The sequence below is a fragment of the Leopardus geoffroyi genome, chromosome A1 (genome assembly GCF_018350155.1).
Source record: "Leopardus geoffroyi isolate Oge1 chromosome A1, O.geoffroyi_Oge1_pat1.0, whole genome shotgun sequence".
NCBI classification, from domain to species: domain Eukaryota; kingdom Metazoa; phylum Chordata; class Mammalia; order Carnivora; family Felidae; genus Leopardus; species Leopardus geoffroyi.
Window position 1 is genome coordinate 109,625,777 of NC_059326.1, and position 19,289 is coordinate 109,645,065.

Sequence of the window (19,289 nt, forward strand, 5' to 3'; positions counted from 1 at the left end):
AGTCAAAATATCAAATTTAAATTTAAAATATGTGCTGTATATTGATATCGTTAATCCTTAAAAAAGTCATTTAACATACTCAGCTATTTAAAATGTAAGAAATAGGGGCGCCTGGGTGGCGCAGTCGGTTAAGCGTCCGACTTCAGCCAGGTCACGATCTCGCGGTCCGTGAGTTCGAGCCCCGCGTCGGGCTCTGGGCTGATGGCTCAGAGCCTGGAGCCTGTTTCCGATTCTGTGTCTCCCTCTTTCTCTGCCCCTCCCCCGTTCATGCTCTGTCTCTCTCTGTCCCCAAAAAATAAACGTTGAAAAAAAAAATAAAAATAAAATGTAAAAAATAATAATGTACTGTGAAGTTTATAACATATAGCTAAGCAACATGTATTATAAAAGCAGAAAGAATAAAAAAGAGGGAAATGAAGTTAAACTGTTGCAAGGCAACTAACCCGTATGTGAAATGACATACTGTTTTAAAATAATTGTGTATGATGTTGTAAGCCCTTGAGCAACCACACACACACATATATACACAGGTCTAGAGAACTCACACTTCCCTGATTTCAAAATTTACTACACAACTATAGTAATCAAGACAGTGTGACACTGCCATAAGAACAGACAGATCAGTGAAAAAGAACACAAGAGCACACAAAAATCCCTCACATTTATGGTCAATTTATTTTCCATAGGGTGCCAACGTGATTCAATGGGCAAAGAACAGTCTTCTCAACAAATGGTGCAGGGACAACTGGATACGCACATGCAAAATAATGAAGTTGGGACACTTATCTCACACCAAATATAAAAATTAACTAGAAATGATCAAAAACCTAAATATGAGGTAAAACTATAAATTCATGTAAGAAAATACAGATGTCACTCTTCATTACTTTGAACTGTGCACTGGTTTCTTAGATATGACATCAAAAACACAAACAAAAACAACAACAAAAGATAAACTGGACTTCATCAAAATTAAAAGATTTTTGGGCTTTAAAAAACACCATCAAGATAGCAAAAAAGACAACCCACAGAATGGGAGAACATTTTTGCAAATCATACATCTGACAAGGGACTACACTCTAAGATATAGAAAAAACTCCGATGAATAATAAAAAGACAACCCAATTTAAAAATCAGCAAAATATGGGACACCTGGGTGGGTCAGTCGGTTAAGAGTCCAACTTCACTCAGGTCATGATCTCACAGTTCAAGAGTTCGAGCCCTGCATTGTGCTCTGTGCTGACAGCTCAGAGCCTGGAGCCTGCTTCAGATTCTGTGTCTCTGTCTCTCTCTGCACCTCCTCCACTTGCACTCTTTCTCTCAAAAATAAATAAACATTAAAAATCAGCAAAATATCTAACAGATATCTCTCCAGATAAGATACACAAAGGCCCTAGAAGCCCATAAAAAGATTCTCAACATCACTAGCCATCAGGGAAATTAATATCAAAACCACAAGGACAAACCACTTCACACCCACTTAAAATAGCTAGAAGGGTAATAACAACTTGGCCAGGATTTGAAGAAACTGTAAGGCTCATACACTGCTGGTGGAAATATAAAATGTAGCAACCACTTTGGAAAAACATGAGGTAGTTCCTCAAAAGATTAAACACGGTTACAATATAACCCAGCAATTCTACTCCTAGGTATATAAAAACCAAGTGAAAACAACTGAAAACATATGTCCACACAAGCATTTCTACACTCACGTTTACAGCAGCAATTTTCATAATAGCCAAAATATGAAAACAACCCAAATGCCAAACAACTGATAAAAAGATAAACAAAATGTGATATATCCATAAAATGAAATATACATTTAGCCATAAAATGGAACAAAATAATGATATATAACATAAACAAATCATGCCAGATATAAAAATATCTGGTCATAAAAGACCACATATTGTATACTTCAATTTATATGAAATGTGTAGAAGAGGCAAATGAATAGAGAAATAATGTAGAGTAGTGACTGCTTTGGGGTTAGGGTATGAGACTGGAGGATACAGAAGGGTAACTGCTAAGTAGTATAGGGTTTCTTTTGGTGGTGATGAAAATGTTCTAAAATAATTGTGGTTATAGTTACATAACTATGAATATACTAAAAACCAGTTAAATGTATGTTTTAAATGAATTAACTGTATGGTATGTATGTTATGTACCTTAATAAAACTGTCACCTAAAAAAAAATTATGAATGGACTTGCATTCATAAGCCAGAACTATGAAATTAAGTTCAAAGTCTTTTGATAAACTCAAGCTTTAATTTTACAATTAAAAAAAAGTATACCTATTAAATAATTCAAGATAGAATATTAAAAATAATTATTCAATCCAAAAGAACCTCAAAAAAAGAACAAAGAAAGAATTGTTGGGACAAATGGAAAACAAATAGCAAATAGTACATTTAACATTGTCAGGTACATTTAAACCCTACCATAAAAACAAAAAACAAAAAACAAAAAACCCTACAATATCAATATCAATTACTACATTAAAAGGAAATGGTTTAAACACTCCAAGATTAAATGCTAGAGACCGGCAAACTAAAAAACCAAGACCCAAAATTATATGCTGACTATAAGAAACTCACTTCAGGGGCGCCTGGGTAGCTCAGTCAGTCAAGCATCCGACTCTTGATTTCAGCTCAGGTCATAATCTCACGATTCAGGAGATGGAGCCTTACACTGCTATCAGCACAGAGCCCGCCTGGGATTCTTTCTCCCTCTTTCTCTCTCTCTCTCTGCCCCTCCCCTGCACATACACACCTGTGTGTTCACGCACTCTCTCTCAAAATAAACATTTAAGAAAGTCATTTAAATATGAAGCCACCAATAGATTAAAAATAAAAGAATAGAAAATGTTAAACCTTGTCAATAGTAAATTAAAAGAAAGCATGAATGGCTATATGAATCTCAGATAAAGTAGACTTCAGAACAAGTATTAATACCAGATATAAAAACTAACACCTCATGATGGAAAAAAAAAAGGGGGGGGGGATCAAATTATCAGAAAGATATAGCCATCCTAAATGTGTACATACCTAATAAACAAAGCTTCAAAACACATGAACCCAAAATGGATAAAACTCAAAAAGGAAACAGAAAAATCCATAAATACAGGTGCAGATGTCAACACTCTCCTTTCATTACTTGATAGAATAGAAAGTGAGTAAAAATGTAGACAACTAATCACTCTCAACTAACTTGATCTGATATATACAGAACATATTCTATATAGTATACATAATGGTCACCAAGAAAGATCATATAATGGCCATAAAACATTTAATAAATTTTTAAAAATTGGTATTATATAGCATAAATTCTCTAACAAGAACATAAATAAATTAGAAAATTAGTAACAAAGGGTATGTGGAAAATCCTCAAATATTTGAAAATAAAACCACATGCTTCTAAATAACCCATGGATCAAGGAAGAAGTCACACAGGAATAAAGAAATATTATGCAATGAATGATAATACAAACAATATAACACAATTTGTGAGATACACCTAAAGTAGGGCTCAGAGGTAAACTGTAGTTTTAGAGAAGACAAGAAAGGTTTTACAATCTACTATCTAGGCCTTCATCTGAAAAAGTTAAAAAAAAAGTACTCCTGGAACCAGTATTGCCCTGTATGTTACCTAACTGTAATTTAAATTAAAAAAGAAAATAAAATTAAAAAAAGAAGTTAAAAGTAAATGAAACTTGGGGCGCCTGGGTGGCGCAGTCGGTTAAGCGTCCGACTTCAGCCAGGTCACGATCTCGCGGTCCGTGAGTTCGAGCCCCGCGTCGGGCTCTGGGCTGATGGCTCAGAGCCTGGAGCCTGCTTCTGATTCTGTGTCTCCCTCTCTCTCTGCCCCTCCCCCGTTCATGCTCTGTCTCTCTCTGTCCCCCCAAAAATAAATAAACGTTTAAAAAAAAAAAAAAAAAGTAATTGAAACTCACAATAAGTAGAATGAAGACAAGGAATAAACAAAGAAATAGAAAACTGAAAAAAGTAAACTATAGTTCTTGGAAATGATCAGTAAAACTCATAAACCTAGCTAGTCTAATCAAGGAAAATGAAAAAAAGAGAGAAAATGCAAATCATCAATAAAGGGAAAAAATGACCACTAGATATCCTAGAGGCATTAAAAGAATATTTATATTATTTACAAATAACTCTATGTCAACAAATTTGAGTACTTAGAGGAAATGGAAATTATAAAATTGACACAAGGAACAGAACATCTGAATAGCTCTTACATCTAATAAAAATTTTGAAATTATAATTTAATACCTTCCAATAAAGATCACTATGGGCCCAGATGGCATCGCTGTTGAAGTATATTAAAACATTCAAGGAAGAATTAATACTAAATTCCACAAACCAGTTCAGAATATAAAGATGAAGAGAACTTTTCCCTGTTCCTTTTAAAGAGCCAGCACTCCCAGATACCAAAATCAAATACAGACATTAAAGAAAACTACAAATAACACTCCCTACCTAGCTGGGCCACCACCACCCCCACACACACACCCCCACCCCCATGGCAAAAGATTTGAACTGGCACTTCCAAAAGAATAGTCAATAAGCTCATAAAAAGAGGTTCAACATCATTAGTCATCAGGGAAATTACAAACTAAAACTAGTAGGAGATACCTCTGCGTGCCCAGTAAAATGGCTAAAACTCAACAGACAATACCAAATGCACACAAGGATGCAGAACAAATCAAACTATCATATACTACTGAGGGATGCGAGTGGGGTGAAGTAAAAGCGTGATACAATCACCTTGGAAAATATTAGGTTAGTATCAACTTAATATGAACTCAGCATATGACTCAGCAATTTGACTTTTTACCATATATCCCAGTATTTACCCTAGAAAAGAGAAAACTTAAGTCCACACAAAAACTTGTAAGTCATTATTTATAGATACTCTATTCTTAATAGTACAAATCTGGAAAAGACCCAAATGTTCATCAACAGGTAAATGGATACACAAATTCTGGTATTTTCATACAACACAAATAAAAAGAAACTCAGGGATAAAAAAGAACAAATTACTGATATGTTCATGAACATGGACAAATTCCAAAAATACATGCTGAACAAAAGAAGGCAAACATATATGCAAAAGAAATACACACTGCATGGCTTCCATTTATGTGAAATTCTAGAAAAAGCAAAACTTATCTGTAGCGACATGAAACATATCAGTAATTGTGAGGGCCAGTGGTGGGGGTGAAGCAGATTGCAAAGAAACGTGAGGGGACTTGGCAGTGATGGAAATGTTCTAATTATTCAAAACTGCAATTACGTTAAAATAAAAAATGAGGGTGTGCTTATGATCCCGGGAAAGGAGAAAGCTTCTTTAATAAGACATTAAAAAATAAAAGCTTCGTGAAAGAGAAAATTCTACATATTCATCAAAATTAACATCTTCTGGACCACAATACTTAAAAAGACTCTAACTGGGAGATACATTTACAGCATATAGAAGAAATTATTAAACCCAGAATTCACAAAACAATAAACACAAAAAGAAATCCTCCTAAAATGTTTTAAGTGAAGGATGCAAGCCAAAGAGCAGAGGAAACAGGTAAATTCATCCACACAGAAATCACATGAATGACAAATGTGTAAAGAGATGGACCCCATGAGTAATCTTGGAAACGGAATACCATCTTGCACTCAAAAGACTGGTGCTTAAAATAACAAATGGTGATGTGCATGTGAGGAATAATAGGGAATACAAGTGAGAGTACTGACTGGTACAACTGATATGGAGGGAATTTAAGAATATATATTAAATATATAATCAATAATTCTACTTCTTACTTTTCACCCAAAAAAAAACCTCATGCACACAAGAAGGCATGAAAAAGATACCCACTAAAGCAATGTTTATAGAAATGAAAACTTGGCAACAACTTAGATATCAAAGTAAAATAATTCAACTAAGATACATTTATACCATGGATACAAATAAAAGTAAAATACCTCTATATGTAATATATTATCAGTATACAATAAAGATACCTAATAACATGGAAAGGTCTTTCAGACCTGTTGCTGATTAAAAATATAGAACAATAAACTGGTGCAGAAATAAAGTACATGAGAAAGTGCTTACATGTAATGATCACATATATATGTAGGTAAATGCATATGAAAAGACTTGCAAAGGTATGTAAGAAAGTAGCTCTGGTAAGATGGAGGAGGCAAAATTGGGGAAAGCTATTATCAGGGGTCCTGATCAAACTTCCACAAGGAAAATATAATCTTTTATTGTTCGTGTAAATATAAATTAATGTAAAAAAAAAAAAAAAAGCATATCTGCTGATTGTAGATGAGCTTGGAACTGTTGTCTGAGGAACCTCCATTCATAGCACATATTTACAGTTGCTGCGTCCAATTTGGAAAGGAGTTCCTCAGACAGTCTGAGAAGCCTTAACGCCTGCAGCTTAGAATACCATAACAGTTTCCAACAAACTTTGATGCCTTTTAATTCTCTTCCCAATTGCCTCCAAGCTTTTTCAAGAACTTCTTAATCCAAGTCGCTCTTGATTCCGTTATCTTGTTTTATTTTCTTCATAGCAATTATCACTATCTGAACTTATGTATTTATTCACTTATTTATTGTCTGTCTCCCACTAGAATGGGAATGGCAAGACAATTTTGAATTCATATGATTTTAGTGAAGCCATTGAGAGTTTTCTAACAGAATCAAAGACACATGTTATTTACTTACCTTAGTTGGAAAAGGAAATTTGGAAGGTTCTGTTTTGCATGGTGTATGAATAGCCGTTAGAGGGGGAGGCCATGAATGCGTCATCTCCTGAAATGTAATTATTACAGTTTGTTTTCAACCAGTTCAAGGATAAAAGTTACATAGCTAAAAACCAGATTTATATTATAAATGCTGGTTTCATGGTAGCTCCTCCAAAAGTATACATATTTGATCGGTAAGTATTAATTAAGCACAATTGTGTGCAAAGCACTATGGGGGCAGGAAACAGTAAGATAAATAATATACACTCCCTGGCTTCAAGAAGCTTGGAGTTAGGATGCCGAAACCTGTGAAATGTCACAGAAATCAGCCTGTGATCAAACACAAGGCACACAGTACAATGCTACTGAGGAAGAGCCGGCTGTGAGAGCTGTGACGGGGTAATAATAAGAAAAGGAGGTAACACTGTGTGCCTGTAATGGGCCACCTACTGTGCTGTTTTACCTGTCTGTTCCTCATTTAGTACTCACAATGATATTAGGAGGTAGATACTGTTATTACCCTGACTCTGCGTAGGATGAAATTGAAGCACAGAAATTGTCCATTAAAAGTCACACACGTAGTAAGTAATGGACACACAGTTGCACCCTAGGAAGTGTGGCTGCAGAACCTATTAACTGATAGGAAGTTTTGGTCAGGTGGAGGAAATCAGAAGAGAGATATCAAAAGCACATGAAAAGGAAGACAGACAAGCAAGGCCATAAGTATGATTTCGTTCAATGCCTTCTGTTTAATCATATGCCAACTATGTTCAAGTGGAGATTTGGATAAGATCACAATGTATATGTTAGAAGAGCAGGGGAAAGAGAGATAATCAGATTTAGAATAAGGAGGGAGTGTTTTATTTCTGGCATATAGCTCAAAGTAAGCCATCAGATAGACTGAGAAAATACAATAAATTAAAAGTGGTACAATTTTTAGGAATTTACTCTGTAGCTATACCCACATAGTTAGGTAAAAATACATGTTCAAGGGGCCTATGCTTAAAAAATGGAAACAACCTACATATCCAACAGCACAGAAATAATTACCAGACAGTCATACAATGGAACACCAAGCAGACAGTAAAATGAGTAATTTTAACTACTGATATGAAATCATGTCCACAATATATCGTTAAGTGATAAATACAAATCATAGTCTATGTGCTAGTAAATGCTCATATATGAAAAAAAATCTCTGGCTACCTGTGGGCAACAGAATGACAGGAGGAGGAAGGGATATGGGCATGTGATACAGTCTATACTACCTGAACCTCATAAAACAGCCACCTGCACTGTAATTGCTCTTTATCTTCTTACAACGCTTTATTTTTCAATGCATTTCATGTTCTCAAATAATATTACATAGTTGATTATTTCCAATATCCTACTCTAGAACATCAATTCAAAGGGTGCAATACCATCATTATTATCACCACTGTATCCGAAGGGCTTGATAATGGCAGGTGCTCAATTAGTAAGCCTTGAATTAATCTTTTTTTATTTTACAATAAACATGTATCATTTTTAGATTAAAACGTTTTTTCTTTAAGTTCATGATGGAGTTCCCAGAAACAGGAGGACTACAAATATCAAGAAAACATGAAGGCAGTCAGGACCAGAAGTTCCTTACACACTGCATACAGGGAAAGGAAACAGAAACTCATGCACTCTAGGTTTTCAGTGTGCATTTTACACTTGAAATACCAAAGTACTCTCAACAGAAAATCTATGTAACTCCATCATTAAATGTCAGAGCACCTATTAAACCCAAGGCCATGGTGCCAAGCCCTGGATATACAAAATGAATAATAAATGGTCAGTAACATCAAAGAGTAATTAAATATAAGAAATCTAAGATTCTTCCAGGTATTATATCATGCATTTTTGAGGATGCAAGAGAAAAGATAAATGCTGTTAAACTTTTTATATACATGGCAACTGAAAAATGCACACTATGTGAGATTCAAAGGAAAGACTTATTTTTGTGATCTGATGGTCTGACATAGGGGAAAGAAGGATTTCACTGGGATTCTAAGAAAAAAATAGAATCTATATATGACTGAAGACTAAGGAGAAACATATTTCATGCAAGTTTACTTTAAAAAGGTAAAAAAGCAAGTAAGTACATGCCTTAGTGAAAACAATTTGGCAAAAGTGGTGAATCAATAGCGAAAGAGGTTAGAACCGGCCTATAGAAGGTCTAGAATGTTGAAGCTGGACACTATTCTTCCTATGGGGCTTAGAGACTCACTGAAAACTTCTAAAAAGGAAATTAACTTATGAAGACAATGGATTAAAGAGAGAATCTGGTAGCAATATAGATGACAGAGGAGAAGGGAGACTCAAGGCAGAAAGGCAAAGCAAGGACTGTATATTGCAATTTTTGAAGCTCAAGGTGGCAGAAATGGAAATAAAGGAATGGTATTTCCAAGGAGTATTCAAAGCGTACATGTAGTTTTGTGATTGAACAGAAAATGAGAGAAAATGAAGATTTTACACTTATAAGCACATGAGAATGGTAGTACCACTAATAGAAGGAAGTCTAATAAATCTGCCTTTAGACATGATGAATCTAAAAAAAAACAGGGAGAAACGCAAATGGACACACAGCTACGAGGCAAGGAAGAGACATAAACCACAACCCAAGGGAGGCTAAGCAGGAGATAAAGACTGAACTGCTAATAGTTGAAGCCATTAACAATAAAGGAAAATTAAGACAGAGCAAAAAGAAAAGGAGAAGTTAGAAAAAAGGACCCATATTTAAAAGATAAAAAGGGCACCCGGGTGACTCAGTCGGTTGAGCATCCAAGTCTTGATTTTGGCTCACGTCATGATCCCAGGGTTGTGGAATCGAGCCCCATGTCAGGCTCCATGCTAAGGATTCATTCTCTCTCTCTCTCTCTCTCTCTCTCTTTCCCTCTCTCCCTCCCTCCCTCCCTCCTCTCCAGACCCCCTTTCCCACTCTCTCTCTAAAATAAAAAAAATTTTTAATTTTTAATTTAAAAAATAAGAGAAGACACAAAGGTTTCCAAAAGGCAGAGAATGAGACAAGGGTGGAAGGAAATAAAAACAGTGAAGCATAGTAACAGTCAAGGGAAGGAAGAATCAGGTTTCCAGAAGTAAAAAATAAAAATTCTTTAAAACAGCAGAAACATCAGAGAACTCAAATGAAAGCCCCAGTGAAGGGGAAGATAATGACCTTAGACAAACAGGTGCAGCAGAATGATAGAAGTATATCAAAGACTGCAGTAGGCTGAAGAAAGGAAGGAGAGAATAAAGTGGAGGCAGCAAAGCAAGTAGTCTTTCAGAAGTATCCACAGTGAAATGCACGTATAGACACAAAAACTCAGGAGCTTATGCAAAAAGTACAAGTAATATGTAACTTAACAGTTTTTCTCTATTGAGCCAAAAGCAGTCACTGTCACTCATTAATTTCCTGGACTTTCTCTTTTTCCGACAGACAACTTTTTCTTTTCCCAAAAGAGGAATACACATTTTGGTCACGTGTCACTTTTAAACATATTCCACTCAACACTCAAAATGAGCAATATTCAGAGGTCTTTCATTGTAGGATTTGACCAGTATGTACAGAAGAATTACAAAGCAAGTATTTTCAATGAAATGTTTTGACTGGTAATTACTGAGTTTTTTAGCACTTAAATTAACTGATCAGCCTTAGAAAGTGCAATTATATTTGCTTTCTTCCTCTTTTCAAGGCAAAGTATTAAACCTGGAATTTGCTTTACTTAAAAATGAAAAACAAACAAAACCAGTTCTTTGAGGGCAGACAGTAAACAAACCAAATGATTCAGAAACTAAGTATGAAAATAAGCAAAATAGAGTCAACTACTTTTTAAGGACATAATGAGGTTACGCATGTAAGCAATTTCCTGCTTCACATCCTTTGAGAAATATTGGGGAGAAGAGAGAAAAAGATAGCAGAGCATCATAAATAAAAAAGACTGAAACTATAAAAAAAAAAAAATCAACAACTTACTTTAAGAATTTCATCCACACAGCTCACATCACCAGAAGCAGATGCCTTAAGAAGAAAAGAAACACACATTAAATTTGGAGTCATTTATTATTAGATTTGTATCATTTTTGTACAGATTTAACAATATTGCTAGAAAGTGAATTAAATTTAAAGACATATTTATTGATCCCACTATTCTAAATCACCACACTAATTAGAACCTTTGGACAAAGTTCCTTTAATGTCAATTTTTCAAGCTCTAAAAAATTTTAATCATCAACTGTACAGGATGTAAAGAACTTTGAATTTTTCAGAAGTTTTAAAAAGTCCTATCTTTCTTAGATTAGAAATAAATTTTTAAATGTTATTTTTCAGGTGAGAAACTTATCAAAAATTTAAAGTTTATTTATATACAAAATATTCCAAGATACTGAAATGTATCATTTCAAACAAAATAAAACCAGTATTATTGAAAGAATACTTGTCTGGAACAGAATGGACATTTTATATAGCTTTTCATAAATTATGGAAAAGTTGTTTATTCTAAAGCACAATCAGGAATTAGAGAGCTAGAGTGTGAACTCAAATCCACTTCCAAGGATCATGTCATCTGAAGAAAGAACAACCACTTCACTGTTCTCTTGCAAGGAGTGATTAGATGACACATGCCATGAACAACAGTTTCCCAAGTCCATAGGAAAAATGTTTCAATGTTCTCAAAATGGCACCTTACCTATCCTTGATCCCTTCAACCACGTTTTAAGCTATAAACTATGACTTTCAGTTACTGACACTACTTTTGAAAATTTTATTTTAAAATTTACATTAAAAGATAAAACTTCTATTTCACAATGAATGCTCAATTTCTTTGGTTATTCTGATGCTTGGTATACAGTTATAATGCTGTAAATTTCAAACCACCACTATGAATTTAGAGCAGCTGCCTCAAACCTTTAACTTTAACCAGAGAAAAGATCATGGAAACCAAACCACACAACATTACCAACTGGATGGATCCTCAAAAATCTTAACATTCCCTACGATGAACCACTGCCCACATCTCATTCATCACAATGAGAAAACAAGTTAATTTTTTTAAACACAATATGTATTATTTCATACAATCAAAAGGAGGAAATCTAAGGTATTGATCTCATAGATCGTGCTTTTATTCTGTAACTGTTATTTGAATATTTCAAAATAGTGAATGGCATTTTCTCTACTGCCCAAGAGGGGAAGTTAACAGGTCTGTGGATCCACTTTAGAGTCAATGACAAGCCTTTTTTTAAACTTATATACACCTTCTCATTAAAAGAGAGAGGGGCACCTGGGTGGTTCAGTCAGTTAAGTGTCTAATTCTTGATTTTGGCTCAGGTCACAATCTCATTGTTCCTGAGACTGACCCCACATTGGGCTCTGTGCTAACAGCGCAACGTCTGCTTGGCATTCTCTCTCTCTCTCTCTCTCTCTCTGTTCCTCTCCCGCTCATACTCTCTCTCTCTCAAAATAAATAAACATTAAAAAAAAAAACCCAACAACAACAGAGAGACAAACTGCTTCACAGAGTTGTAACAGTAAAAGCTCTAGGGGCGCCTGGGTGATTCAGTCAGTTCAGTATCTGATTCTTGATTTCAGCTCAGGTCATGATCTCACGGTTCATGGGATCAAGCCCTGCAACGGGCTCTGGGCTAACAGCATGGACCCTGCTTGGGATTCTCTCTCCCTCACTTGCTCCCTCTCTCAAATAAACACTTAAAAAATAAATAGAAGTTTTAAATGTGTGACTTACATCCAATGGTTGCGAAGGTATTTTCAGCTTGGTAAGATGTGCTTTGCTACTGGGCTTCAGTTCGGTCATGCTGTTGCCATGGGATTGGCTACTGTAGTGCTCAGAGGACAGCTTTGGTTCCATGGACTCCTGTCCATCCATGGGCCGCACATAGGCAGTGGGTTTCTGTAACATTGAACTGGACTTTGACATCAATGAAGGTGGGAAAGACTGATTCGAATGTTGCCCACTTGAAAAAGGTACACGGGAAGGAGAATCCCAGTTTGCATCAGGGTCCCGAGGTGATTTGGAACGCTGATGTTCCTTGCTATGGTGATCATTCCCATGAGATCTGGAATGACTGGAGCTTAATGAAGAAACAGCCTGGGGTTTTCCAGGGCTGGAAGAGCGTGATTTGGAGTGTTCCGATCCATGCTGGCTTTTTTTCCGACTGCTGCTCCCACTACTGCTGTATGAGTCACGGTCGTGCCTCTGGCCACTACTATTAGTGCCACCACTGCCACCTGCACTGGTCCGCTGGCTACTGTGTCCACTCTGCAAGCCGGAGGACCGTTTCTGAGACTGAGAAGTACTGGGAGCAGGTCCTACTGGAGTCCATTTGCTACTCTGATGAGAGGTCCCATGTCTCTGTTCGAAGAAATTAGGATTCGATTTTTCATCTGCTGTTGGTGGTCCTGTAGGCTTGGGAATTGCAACAAGCTTTGGTATAGATCTGTCTCCTATGAAATCCTTCATTTCATCGTAATTTCCAAGCATACTCTGAATACGACTTGATAGCTTATCTTCTTTGCTAGTCTACAAAAAAATTGCAAAATAAAATTATATAATTAGCATGACCAGAAATAAAAGATGCTTCTAAACGGACTTTCCAAACTTCAAGTGCAAAGGGATTTTTCAAAGAGAAACCTCATGTCATATCTTAAGGTTAACATCTCAAAAGCAAACTCCAAACATATAATTTTTATAGTGACAAAAAAAAAAAAAAAAAAAAAAACACAAAGTGAAAAACATTCATGCTAAAACACAAATATTCTAAAGGACATTGAGATATAGCAGCACTCTCAACAATAGCCAAATTATGGAAAGAGCATAAATGTCCATCAACTGATGAACAGATAAAGAAATTGTGGTTTATATACACAATGGAGAACTACGTGGCAACGAGAAAGAATGAAATACGGCCCTTTGTAGCAACGTGGATGGAAGTGGAGAGTGTGATGCTAAGTGAAATAAGCCATACAGAGAAAGACAGATACCATATGGTTTCACTCTTATGTGGATCCTGAGAAACTTAACAGAAACCCATGGGGGAGGGGAAGGGGAAAAAAAAAAAAAAAAAAGAAGTTAGAGTGGGAGGAAGCCAAAGCATAACAGACTCTTAAAAACTGAGAACAAACTGAGGGTTGATGGGGGGTGGGAGGGAGGGAAGGGTGGCTGATGGGTATTGAGGTGGGCACCTTTTGGGATGAGCACTGGGTGTTGTATAGAAACCAATTTGACAATAAATTTCATATATTGAAAAAAAATAAATAAAAATAAATAAAAATAAATAAATAAATAAATAAATAAATAAAAATGAAGGACACTGAGAAATATGTAGAAAAGATTCCAGAAGGGAAAAAAATCCAAATTTCACCAATAAATATATTGGAATAGTAGTAAAAATCTTTTGAAAAGTAATGTGCCTTTACGTCATTCAGTTCTAGGTCAGCTGCTGAGCCAACACTCATTATTTTAGCAATCTAGGAAAACATTATATTACTTAAGAGTTCAATGTTACAGTTAGAAAGAGAAACAAAAATTTAATGAAATGAGTTATATCCAACTGACATTTTTAAAAATTTTAATTTCTTCTGTTACTGTGACTAACAAAAGTCAACAAAAAAATTAAGAATGGAAAAGCCATTGATAAAGTTTCAAATATTAATTCTATTAATTCTGACCAACAAACACAAGTTTTGAAGTCAATGGTACACACTTTAAGTTTTGAAAATCATTCTTGGAGGGACACCTGAGTGGCTTAGTCAGTTGAGCATCCGACTCTTGATTTCAGCTCAAGTCATGATCTCACAGTTCAGGAGATCGAGCCCCACCTCAGGCTCTGTGCTGTGTGGAGCCTGCTTGAGATTATCTCTCTCCCCCTCTTTCTCTGTCCCTACTCTGCTTGCAGGTGCACGCACTCTCTCTCTCTCTCTCTCAAAATAAATACATAAACACTTAAAATTATACTAAAATCATTCTTAGATAATAAAGTCCAAGATGTCTACAAGCTTTAGGACTCATTCATGTTCATACGCATGAGAGTAAGCTTACTGATTACATTAAAGAAGAAATCAACCACTACTATTTATTTTGAGATTGGCATGAATTGATAATAACTTTAGATTATGTGAAAATCAGTCTGACCCCTATTAAACAAGAAAGGCAAATATATAGACAACATCGAGATCAGGAATCAAATCCAATTCATTACATTGTAATTATAAAATAAATGGTAGTATGATTTGAAGATTCTGGACCAATCTCTTGTTTTTTCCAAAATGTCTGTAATCTCTAATTCCAAACCCCAGGTTTTGTGTCACACTCATATAAATGATGTCAGTATAACCTTAAAAACTAAAAAAATGGCTTCTACAGATCTCATAAATGGCTTCTACAAACACCAAATGTTTTAAGAACAAAGTCAAACTATGTGTTATATTTATATTTCATCAGAAAAAAGAGTTTAATACACTCTCAATCTCATACTGCAAACCCACAATGGTCATTACTGTGACAATATATACTATTACAGCCACCATACATAGCCTAAGCCTTTAAAAATGTAAGGCTAGATCAAATGAAAGCCAAAGGCAAATCAAGTATTAGAGACATTTATGGCCACTACAGCTATGTTAGAGTCAATCAGAAGTGATATGTACTGTTTTATGCAATCCCAAATCAAGTACGATGATAGCTATAAAAATAGCAATTGGTTCAATTTATTAAACGTCTCTGACAACATGCTTTTAACGTAAATTGGAATCTGGTAATTAACCACATAAAAAAGAAAGATAACTTAGTATATGGTAACAGAAAAAGGAACCAGACTGATAGTGAAAACACATTTATTCACACATACTAATAGTCATTGATACTTACTTAACTAAGTAAGCAAATGGCAAGAAACAAGACAGACACAAAGAATATCTGAAATAAGTGTCTTTGATTGATGTTACACCCAAAGAACCTAGGAAACAGCAGAGGACGTGTACCCATTTACAAAATATTAATTTAATTCAGAAAGGTGAAATGCCTGCCCAGGATTAGTGGTAAAGCCAAGAATATAGAGATAAATGCTTGAGTTAATCCAGACCACATTTTCAAGACTATGAGATAGCAAAGGGGAGATGGAAGGAGGTATGGGTTTGAGGACAACTTTAGGATGCTAACAATATTGTTTCTTGATCTAGATACTGATTATATAAGAGTGTTCATGTTGTGAAAATTCTTTCAGCTAAAACACTTGTTTTGTGTACCTTTCTGCATGTTATACTCCAATGACAAGTTTATCCCCAAAAATGACATTCTGATTTAGAGGAAAGGAAAAAATGTTAAATGGTATACATACTAGTAACTCTTTGCTACTATAAAAATTCAATTTTAAACACAAGGAAAACTGTCACACTACTGGCGGCGGCGGGGGGGGAACATTCAAAGGACAACTTACAACTTTGTATGGCTCAGCAAAGAGAGGAGAGCTAGGTGGGAAGGCGTCTTCGCCCTGCTGAATTTCCTGATTCCGCCTTTCCCGTTCTTTCATACGCAGCACATTTCGGTCTTCACGGTTCATGTTGCTAAGAAGAGAAACACAATCTTTGTATTACAAAAAGAAAAATTAAATGTTCTGTACTCACTTTGTGAGTTTAAAGCTTCAATCAGAGATTCCCTTTCAAGTTCCAAGTAATAACAGGCATTAGTGCTGAAGCTGGGTACTGGTAATGGTTTTACCAACTAATACCAAGTGTCTTGCATAGCTATCGAGACAGGAAACACTAGCCTAGAGTATTAGGATCCATCCCATTGAAACATTTAACCGCATCAATTTTTAAAGAATTCAGCTAGCTAAAAGTCAGCTAAAACTTATGGAAGGTAGTACTTAAACCCAAATCCTTAGCATTTCCTATAAGCCTTTCATGGCTTCCTCTTCAGAAATCTAACTATTCTTTGCCATTAGAGGCACACAACCCACTCCCACCTACCACTCCCTTCCCCCAGGTATCCAGTGCTTTTCTCTATTTTGCATCTCCTTATCTTGATTCCTTTTTGTCTCAAACACAGCTTCCTTGGTGTCCATCCTTATGGCAGTTTGACCTCGCTTTGTTGTTGCTCTAGATTCCCTAAAAAACGACATTTCTGCTCTAAATACATTAATATTTCAATTAATACCTCAATAAATGGCAGGGGCACTGGGTGGCTAAGTTGGTTAAGCGTCCAACTTCGACTCAGGTCATGATCTCACAATTTGTGAGTTCGAGCCCCGCATCGGGCTCTGTGCTGACAGCTCAGAGCCTGGAGCCTGCTTCAGATTCTATGTCTCCCTCTCTCTCTGCCCCTCCCCTGCTCACGCTCTGTCTCTGTCTCTCAAAAATAATTAAATGTTAAAAAAAAAATACCTCAATAAATGGCAAAACTGAGGCTTTCAGCAATAGAATCTAAAAATAACTTGGGTTAGTAATAGTAGTCGAAATTGTACTGAAAAAGAGTCAGTCTTTTGGGGTGGAGGGGAAAATGAGGGGGTCATTTCTATAAACATTACAGCATTTTGTATTTTCACTAAGAACAAAACAAAGAAGATGAATTAAAATTTTGTAAATGGGTACACATTATTTGTTGTTTCTTAGGTTCTCTTTCAGAGATATTTGCCTCTCCCTTGTTTCTTGCCATTTGCTTGCTTAGTTAACTAAATGTCGTTATTTATAGCAGCAGGGACTTTTGGTTAACAACGTAAAAGATGCTGAGCCCCGGGACAAGGTATTACCAGAGACTCTGCAACATTCTTCCCTGGGGATAGAGTAAATCAGCTATCCTGGTTTTATTTAAAGGGAGTGGGGAATCCTGGAAGAGACCAAAGGGAAAAACTAGATTGTATGTGTAGAGCCTTTCTAGCCTTATAATTCATAAATCTAATCTAATCAGAAAATTGAAGTAAATCAAGATGGGAAATAAATTATAATTGTAAAATTAGAATGGACAGCAAAACCAATATATTCTTGAAGATTTTTATAAGTGGTCAGAACAGTGCAAGTAAACATTCAAAAATAAAACTTTGTGATTTGCACAATTTAGTATCAAAGTAAATTAATGTTCAAAAAAATATTCTAAATGCTCGAAATGTGTATTAAGGTGTTTCTATGTGTACAATATTCTAATAAACTTAGACAAGAATATAAGCTATTCTGAGGTACTGAAGTAATATGTGCTTTCTTTGGTCTCCCTGGTACTTAGTACCATACAGAACCACAAAGAGTATTTGATTCTTTCTTTAATAAATACCAGAAAACATCTACACTTCAGTATTCAGAGAGCAAAACCGAAGAACATAATATTATTCTACAGTACACTTGAACCAATTAATAAGTGTATATCACTAACAATCAGGTTTCAGAGAGAACGCTATAAACCTTTACACCTCTTCATATGGTGCTACAGCATATGAAGTGATCTGTATCCTAAGAGTCTAGGGAATGTGTTAAATACTAATTTCCTTACACTTCCTGAATTCGATTCCTGAAATATTTTTTTAAAAAAGAAATGCCTTCCCTAAACCATGATTTAATTAAAGTGCTAAAATAATCATGCAAAAAACACTTGTACATTTATTACACAAATAGATATGATTCCCACAATAAAAGTCCTCCAATAATCCAATACAAAAATGTTTTCTTAAACAATGTAAGTCATCCAACTGAATATTCCCTTTTTAAAAAAAAAATTTTTTTTAACGTTTATTTATTTTTGAGACAGAGAGAGACAGAGCATGAACAGGGGAAGGGCAGAGAGAGAGGGAGACACAGAATCTGAAACAGGTTCCAGGTTCCGAGCTGTCAGCACAGAGCCCGATGCGGGGCTCGAACTCACGGACCGTGAGATCATGACCTGAGCCGAAGTCGGACTCTTAACCGACCAAGCCACCCAGGCGCCCCTGAATATTCCCTTTTAATAAGACTGCCAAGAAGCAGAACAAAATTAAATGATTGCTTATAAGAACTAATATCCCAGTTATAGCTCTTATTCTCTAATTTTTTTAAACTTTTTTTTAAAGTTTATTTATTTTGAGAGAGACAGAGAGAGCAAGCGGGGAAGGGGCAGAAAGAGAGAGGGAGAGAGAGAATTGCTAGCAGGCTCCATGATGTCAGCTCAGAGTCCAACGTAGGGCTCGAACACACAAACCGCAAGATCATGACCTGAACCAAAACCAAGAGTCAGACGCTTAAGTGACTGAGCCACCCAGATTCCCTCAAATTTTTTTCTGATCAGCCTTACTTTCACATCTAATTTATTGGCTCCACATTTGTTCCTGTGTTTTTGAACATCAATACCTCTGCCTAAGATAAAGTTTCCCACAAACAATAATTCCAGTAATCTGAGCTCCCTTAAAATTAACATGAAATTTAAATATAAGTCAATTAGAAGTATATCTCTGCTGCACAGGCAAGCTATTATATAGCATATCCCTCAGGAGATTTGCAACTACCAGAATGAAAAAGGATT

The 19,289-nt window shown here is 35.7% G+C and overlaps 1 protein-coding gene across 3 annotated transcripts in view; it reads right to left on the reverse strand.

Annotated features, from left to right (window-relative positions):
• Window positions 1-19,289, reverse strand: part of AFF4 (AF4/FMR2 family member 4) — a 96,826-nt gene that overhangs the window by 48,909 nt on the left and 28,628 nt on the right. For 2 of the 3 annotated variants that reach the window (XM_045488773.1, XM_045488756.1), the window contains exons 2-5: window positions 16,246-16,372; window positions 12,537-13,331; window positions 10,769-10,813; window positions 6,749-6,835 (exon numbers count right to left, since the gene is read on the reverse strand). In XM_045488773.1, the coding sequence (XP_045344729.1) occupies window positions 6,749-6,835; window positions 10,769-10,813; window positions 12,537-13,331; window positions 16,246-16,368 (1,050 nt within the window). In that variant the 5' untranslated portion in view covers window positions 16,369-16,372. The remainder of the gene's footprint in view (window positions 1-6,748; window positions 6,836-10,768; window positions 10,814-12,536; window positions 13,332-16,245; window positions 16,373-19,289) is intronic. The other variant, XM_045488763.1, reaches the window with a different exon arrangement.